The 8,561-nt window shown below is 35.7% G+C and overlaps 1 protein-coding gene across 1 annotated transcript in view; it reads left to right on the top strand.

Annotated features, from left to right (window-relative positions):
* The first annotated feature begins 3,097 nt into the window (after positions 1–3,097).
* Positions 3,098–8,561, top strand: part of LCORL (ligand dependent nuclear receptor corepressor-like) — a 28,169-nt gene continuing 22,705 nt past the window's right edge. Inside the window, exon 1 of the mRNA XM_010144063.1 lies at positions 3,098–3,182. Within this exon, the coding sequence (XP_010142365.1) occupies positions 3,098–3,182 (85 nt within the window). The remainder of the gene's footprint in view (positions 3,183–8,561) is intronic.

Genomic DNA, 8,561 nt, shown 5'->3' with positions numbered 1-8,561 from the left:
AAAGAAACTGTTCACAACTTCAGGGAAGCAAACTGTGGACACTTAGGAGACTAGCTATATCATATGTTGCTGCTTATGTTGCAGAAACCTGAGGGATAATAAAGAGCGTTGGGTAATGAAGATAGCTGAAATTCTTTTTACATGAATATACAAGAAGTAAGACAAATAAGTTACAGAAGAAATTTAGTTGAGGTAAAGGGAGTTTGGGAGATTGGGGCGTTGAAAGGTAATGGACCCAACAATGTTTCTTTTCAGTTTGGAGCTAGAATGTGTCATGGTTCAACTAATAGTAGTTTGAAAGTTCAGGTAAAGATTGTTTGAAGTCAAGGAGGCGATCAGCACCAAGAGACACAAAGTTCTGTAAAGTTAATTTCAGAACAGAATTTTTTTTTAATTGGTGAATCACAGGAGAGGTATAAGCAAAGTGTATTTCTGACTGGTACTTGTAGGGTCTTCAGGTTCTGAAGAGTTCCAAATCTATGGCTACCATTTGCTTATGCATACTGTCTCATGGAGTAAAACAAAGGTTTTTTGAAATGCCTGTGTTCAGGTGGCTAAATGTTATGAAATAGTGCCAGCACACATTTATCAGTAGCTGTACTAGAAACTAAGAGGTATCTATCTACTTGTTTAGACTAAATTAAAATTGTATCAATCTTGCTGAAAAGCAGTGGAACAACTTTGTAGAAAGCACAAACTGGAAGTAGTACACATCTTTTCTGGAAAAAGTCTAGAATAAGGGCTGGAAAAATATTCTCTCTTTGATGTTAGGATGTACAAGTAAACTTTCCTTTAAAAGAAAGGATTTGGTATCCAAGGGTGAGGAAGCAAATGATTCCCATTGAATAAGTCTAAATTGTGGCTCCATGGGGTAGTTCTGGGAGGTCTTGTGAGAGAAGCGTCGCTTAGTTGGGTGAGATGGAACGAAGTTTGGTGAAATAGCAGAGAAATGAGTTGACCTGTGCTTTCTTAGGGTCAAAGAAAACCCCACAATGTGCTAATTGTCATCTTTAATATAAGCTGTGTGTAAGTCTGTTTGGAAATTGCGTTCTTCCTTAAACTGCTCTTTCACAGAGCTACTTCTTCTGTGCTTGTGTTTTTGCATAGGCAGCAGCCAGTAGGGCAACAGGTATGCATAAGTACAGAAATAAAGGCAGAAACGAGAAACACCCTCCCCGTCTGGGGTGAGGGGTTGAGGAGGTGGGTGCCCCACAAACAAGGAAATTTTAGGTGCTGACTGGAATGGTGAACAAGCCTCCTGTTGTTTGATTTACAAATTGCTGGGAAATGGAAGTTAATGTTTGCTCTTTTGGAATAAGTACAACTACCTCCAAGAGATGTTTCATGTATGTCTTTACCCAGTGACAACAACTTGTATGAACTGAAGTATTGGCTAGCTGCTGAGCTGAAGTGTCTTGCAGTTTATAACATCAATGGTCATAGTAATACACATGGTGTGTTTTATATTTCCCAACTCTTATGTTTGGGGAATTGCTAGCTTAACTTCAGACTTCATCTCTCTTGCCTTCTTTTTTTTTGACCATAACCCTTTAAAACCAGAAGAATTGGGACTTTGTGCAATGCTAATATGATGTGCATTTATATTACATTGAATCTAAGAGTCAGTGGATAATGCTTAAGGTAATTTCTAGTGTATGCCTGGACCTCAGATTTTTGATTTCTAGTTTTTGTAGATCGTGTTTAAAAAGCATGTGTCATATTTGTGAGAGAACAGGGATTTTGTCACTTCATTTGTGTTCTTGCATAGGGCTGTATTTATTACAAAGAAAAGGGGGAAATTACATTTATACATAGATCAAATAATCAGTTTTATAACAAATACAATAAATTGAATTTAATAACATAATGTTAATATGAGGTATATTTATTAAATAATATAAAATTGAAAGGTAAATTTTAATAAAATGTGACTTGTCAAGCTGAACAGCTCCTACATGTTAAGATGGCCTCCTTGCCTAGGATTTTAGTATATTATTTAACATGCTAGTTAAGATACAGTACGTATTTATTGTTCCTTATACTAGCATGTACACAATGTAAACCAAAAGGTCACTTGTGATGAGAGAGCAGTATGTTGTGTCATCTTAGAGGGCCTCACTGCTGATGAGCAAATTTTATGATTCTGAATGCTTTGTGATGGGAGTTAGTTGTTTCCTGAAGATATTGGTATCCATGGGGTGTGGTGATAAAACAGTCTTGCTAAATACTGTAAAATAGCTACATCTGTCACGTAGACAAGTCCTGAGTATGAAGAATGAGAACCTTCAAATGCTGCTTTGAATTATCCTCTTAATTGAAAATAAGCTTATTTATTTAGAAAGAGAAAAGAAGAGACACTTGGAAACTGTTTCTATATTGAACAAAAACTTCTGTTATATTGACGACGATGTAAATTCTCACCATATTTTGTCAGTTGTCATGCATCTCCTCCTACGTTTTTTTTTTTTTTTTCTTTGGTGCTTGGGTTGTTTTTGCTGTGTCTCTTCTCCCTTGTTACAGTGTGTGATTTTTACCAAATACCTAAACAGACTAGCTGGTGAATCTGGAAAATGATTGGATTTATCTAATCATCAATTTTAAAACTTTTTTGTACAGATATAGAGGACTAGAGAGAACTGTTATGATACCAGAATAAAAATAAGCTTGCTTTGTTATATTCATAGAAATATTACTACTACTCAAATTAAAGTAACTTCACATGATCATAAATGAGGATTTCCTGATTTTTGAAGGCTTACTTTTTTTGCCCCTCCATACATGATTCTAATTCAAAGAGAGAGACTACTTCACTTGTGTAGAGCTACCAGGCTAATCCTCCCATCTTTAAGATTCTGTGGTAGTTATTTTAAGTCTAATGAGGTTGTTGGGTCATGGCTTAATAGGCTGATTGTGTGCAGATGGCAGTTGCCTTGTCTTATTTTTATCTTCAAATTCTGTTGAATAGTGCTAGAGTGGAAGGAGGAAATACTTGTGTGATAAATGTAACAATTTTTGGAATTGCTGTCAGAATTTGAGAATACTTGTTGCCAGTGTTCTTGAATTTGCTTTATTTTAAGAAATTTTTGATTTGTCGTAAATGTTTTTTTTGTCTCCAGGTTTTGAAAGTATTTTAGAAGGGCTTTATGGACCAAGGCTACGAAGAGACCTCAGTTTATTTGAAGGTAAATAAGCCAGCTTTTAGTGCAATGACCTTAATTTACTACTTTTTCATTTAGTTAAGGGTAGTTTAAAATATATATTAAATTCTAAAAAGGAAATCTTCAAATTTTTTTTCTTTCTAATGTTTATTTCATCATGTTCTTGTCAATAAAGTGCATAGGCAAAACATTAGGTAAAATGGTACCTAGATTTTGTTCCTATGCAGGAAAATTTTGGATTAGCTAAGCTTTCCTGAGAAGCTCTCATGAGACAGATTTACTTTTCTGGAATACTGTATCTCCTACTTGGTTTTTTGGACAGCTTTTAGAAAGGGAAGACAAGCTTCTCAGTTTTCTATCAATATTAATTAGAAAAGCAAGGTAATGAATGCTAGTTTGTTTTTCTTGTAGTGGTCAAGATAATTTAAACTTTTTGTTTGAATGTTACATTTTTTTATATATGAAGTCTTTTAATTTTATGTCTTTATGTGTGAGTATATAGATAAAAAGTATGACTATATTTAAGTGTGTGTTTGTATTTTTATTAATTTTTTCCCCCATTACCCTTGTAAGACCTAGCCTTATTCCAGATAGGTCTGGTTTTGCTGGAATAGCTGTCACTAACACTTGAGTCTTTAGTTAAAGAATGAAATTATTTATCTGTCTTTATCAAAAGCAGAGCAGGAAAATCCAGCACAAAAATTGTTTTGAAGTGTTGAAAGAAGTGTTCTGTCAAATTCACTTTCATGGCTTTAGAAAATGTTCTTTCTGTTATTGAACCTTCAAAATGTTCCATTTCACTTCTTTACAATTTATTATCCAGAAGTGTAATTTGTTAAGCATGTAACTTACATGCTGCCAGTATGTGAGGCAGAGTGGCATATATGGCTTGTTTGCTTAGAATAGGTTTTGAATGATTGCTTTAACTTGGTATGGTTTTGTCCTGTTCATATTGTGCAAGTTCCTTGGCCTGTGTTATGTGCCTAACACAGTTTTCAAGGGAAAGGGGGAGAACTTGAAATACTACTTTACTGATGTTTTAAGAATATTTTTTTGCTGTTTAAAACTAAGCATGCCACTAGTCAGCCTTAAAATATTTAAGAAATGTGTAAATTTGGGTTCAAGCTTATTTTCATGAGCAGTACTCCCATCTGCTGTGATAAACAAGCACATTACTGCTTTGGAAAGGGAACAGGGCATTGTTATAAAAGTGTACAGTATCTTTTTTTTTTTTCTGGCTGTAATTCCAATTATGTTGCTACATATTGCACTTTATACTGATTCATGTTTAAAGCTTTATTATTCTTTTGAATCGAAGTGTTTACATTTTGAAAGAAAATGCAAGACACTCTTTTGGCTTTTGTGTAAGAAGGCAGAATGTAGTGAGCTAATGACCACAAGATAAGCATTGCAGTTAAAGGAGCCTGATAACACATAATAAAGTGTTATATTGCTGCTTTAGAATTCCTGCAAATAAAGACAGCTCAAATATATATAAGTGAAAAGATTTAGATTAAGTGCCTCATGCTGTTGAAGATTTCCTGTAATCTAAGATCTGTTGTTTCCATTGCTTGCAGAGGACCTCTGATACACGATGCCCCAGTGACTTTGTCCTGCAAATTAATGATTATGTAAAATGAAAAGTTTTGAAAAATCTTTTTTTCCAATTTGCAAGAATGTCTGTGAGTAATGGGACTGAATTTTTCAACAGTTAAAGCTGTTTCCATGTTTGACATATATGTAAAATTGATTTTACTTTTGGAGCAATTGCAGAAGAGATGAAGGAGCATTAGGTTGGAATGTTCACCTTACGTTACTATTTTTGAAGATATAGTGTCTTCATTTTTTGTAGATACGGTGTCTCTATTGTCTGTAATCCCATTTGAAATGGCTTTGTTTTGTACAAACACAGTAGAGGTAGATCTTATAGTACAGGATGCAAGGCTATTTCTAATTTGAGGTCTGAATTGCATTATAGAGATTAATACAGAGCTCTTGAGTACAACTTGTTATAAAACTTACCAATGTCATAATTTAAGTGCTATTTTTCACTTTACATGTAAGGAAAGTAACATACAAAGTAAATAGTTTGCTTCAATTAATAAACTACATGGTTGGTGGAATCAGAACACAAGGTTTTAAACTCCTAGTAACATGCCTAAATCACTACATCTGGTAAGGTTTCCATTTTTCTCAACAAAACTACTGAACCAATGTTGTCAACATGCAGCATTATGCCTCATTAGCAAAGGTGTATGTTTCTATGAACACAAACCTCAAGGAATTATGGCTTTCTTATCCAGAAATGTGTGAGAATCAACTGAAATATATATGCCTCTTAGCTGCAATAGCATTTTTTCCTCTTGCATTGTTGTTTTTATGTATTGTTTGTAACATAGGAAAAAAATAATGTGCATAAAATATAAGTGTGTTAATTGATATATTTCCTAGTGCTGTCCTAAGATAGTATTTGATCTTGAGACTAAATTATTGTATTTGTATTCTCTCAAAGTTGCTTGAGAGAATAATATAATGTAATGACCAATTTAAATGGTGAAAGGTACACTTTGGTTTTACTAGAGTGTTTTTTTTACTATTCAAAGAAAATGTCCTGTAAACCTCAGTACTGATCTTGCTGAGAAGCCAAACGTAAGTGAAATGGCCACCCACAGCAATAGATTGTTAGCTGAAGGTGGCAGGATTTTATTCTTTACATTCTTCTCACAGATAGTTAAGTAAACTGTTAGCTTTTCCTCTGATTATATTGTCTGCATTTTCTTTTGTTGGTTTATATGCTGGCGTTCTGTTTTCTTATGGACAGAGGAAAAACAGTATATTGTGGGGTGAAAATCAGCTCCTCTATCATTCGTTCTCTGCCAGGAAAAAAACTCTCTTTATAACATGCTGAAAGGTTAATTTGAGTGTGTGCTTTATGTTTCCTTAGGTTGTTCTGAGGTAGTTATTCATATATAAAGTAATGGAGTGAAAAAATTATATTAGAAACATGACTCTGTAATATTCAAGTTTTTATTAAATTAAAATGATGGAGCATGATAAACATCTTGGATATTTTGTTGTACTCATTAGGAAGCAGTAGTGCCATATAAGAAGGAAGAGGATGATTTGTTCAGAATTGTGACAGAGCTAGAAAATTTATTTGGACTTTATTACAATAATACAGAAAATACTGGAAAGCAATTTTTTAGGGTATCTATATATATAGATGTGCTAAGACCTTTACTTCACATTTTAAGAGTTAAATACAGAATCTGTCTAGTACTACAGATGTCTCTAATTTGTTTAATTCAGCAAGACTCCTTGGGAAAAATGGTTTGAGGAAACAAACATTTGAATGGCTTAAATGAAAAAAGGTAGTTTTTGTCAAAGTTCACAATTTTACTCTTAAATGGGTATAGGTTTAACAACTTTGTACTAAATTACTTTGGTTTCAAGTAATGCTTACTATTAAAATGCTTTTTGCACAGTCTTAACAACTTTTTCTCATGGGCTGGCTAGTGTTGTAAGTTGTCAGCAAATCTGTCATCAGCTGACCCCAAGCAAGATAAAATAGAGGGGAAATGATCATGATCCTAAACAGAATGCAGCTAAGAGAAAGCTTGTTCTGCTTAAAGTGCCATCTGTGCCTCTGGTCTTTCTTGAGAGTATTGTTGTCTATCTGTAGTTAAAAACTAATACTGGTCTCAGTGTGTTTCCTGTGCTGATGACATGAGACTGATGGATATCTGACATTTGATTTATCTGGTATATATCTATCTGGTGGCAGTTTTGCTTAGTTCGCTGGTATACTTAATGTGTTGTGTTGTACGTGGTTTATACTTTGAATAAATTTAGTGTTCTGTAGAGCTGATGTTTCTCAAGGTTTGATTTTTTGGCAACACACAAGGATTGCTCTCTAGTTAGACTTTTAACAGTGGAAACTCAGGATTCCAAAGGAGAAGAATTTCTCTGAAAATATAAAACCTGTCTTGGAGTTATGTGCAGAATCCCAACATTCACAAGTAGATTTATTGGGGTTGCAAGGAAAACTATGAAAACATGAACTTGTTATGAAAGAACAGTGCGGTGCTTTTCTTCTGTGGACATCTTAAAGGAATAGCTCAAACAGGCTAGGACAGCTAGATTAATTCAGCAAAAATAACTGTCCTAGGTTACACTCCAGTCAAGAAAAATCCTGTGCCTGTTTTTGATCATCAGCTGTTCAACCTGTCAGAACATCTGGTTTGCATCCTTGGAAGAAAATAACGTGTTGTTAATACAGAATTATGTTCTAAATTAGAACTGAGTAAACTAGATTTTAAAAAATAATAGTTACTTGAGTTACGTTCACACTCAAGAACCTCATTTTTTCAGATTAATTTTATTTCTGATAGTCCCTCTGTGATAATATATTCAAGAGTAAAAGTTCAGCAGTTGAGGGGGAGCGGTGGGAGGAGGGGGAAACAACCTGGCAGACAGCAAGGTCAGAGACTGAAGAGGGGAAAGGAGGTGCACTGGAGCAGAGATTCCTCTGCAGCCCATAGAGGGAATCATGGTGAAGAACCTACAAGCCTGCGGAGGACCATGTTGGGACAGATATCCCTGCTGCAGACCATGGAGGATCCCCATATTTAAGCAGGTGGAGATGACCTGAAGGAAGCTACAGCCCATGGACAGCCATGCTTCAGCGTGTTCCTGGCAAGAATTGCAGTATGTAGAGAGGACTCGGCACAGGAGCAGGTTTTCTGGCAGGAACTGTGGATCTGTGAAGTGGTCTCGTCCTTGGAGGACTGTGTGCCCCGTGGAAAAGACACGTGCTAGAGCAGTTTGTGAAAAGCTGCAGCTGTGGGAAGGACCCATACTGGAGCAGTTCATGAAGCCCTGTAGCCTATTGGAAAGACCCCATGCTGGAGCAGGGGAAAACTGTGAGAAGGAAGGAGCAGCAGAGAGGATCTCTTATAAACTGAGGACAGCCCTGTTCCTCCTTCTGACAGTTGGTATGGGGGAGGGGGTAGAAGAGTCAGGAATGGAGGAGTGAAATTGAAGCCTGGGAGGAAGGAGTGGTAAGGTGGTTTTGGTTTTGCCTTTCTCATTATGCAAATTTATTTTTGTTGGCAATAAATGAAATTAATTTTCCCCAAGTTGAGTCTGGCTTGCCTGTGGCAGTAATTGGTAAGTGATCTCCCTGTGTTTATCTTGACCTACAAGCTTTTCCATCTTATTTCCCCCCTCCCCTCACTGTTGAGGAGGGGGAGTGAGAGTGACTGGGTGGGGGTTGGCAGCCAGCCAAGGTCAACTTACCACGATGTGTTATTGAAAGCAGATAATCTCAAGAACCTCCCTAATAGAATTGTAATTGTAATTTAGTGATATAGAGAAAAGGAGGAAATGTATTTGGTAATTAAT

The sequence above is a fragment of the Buceros rhinoceros genome, unplaced genomic scaffold (assembly GCF_000710305.1).
Source record: "Buceros rhinoceros silvestris isolate BGI_N320 unplaced genomic scaffold, ASM71030v1 scaffold8429, whole genome shotgun sequence".
Lineage (NCBI taxonomy): Eukaryota > Metazoa > Chordata > Aves > Bucerotiformes > Bucerotidae > Buceros > Buceros rhinoceros.
This window is presented reverse-complemented; position numbering and strand designations above follow the sequence as displayed.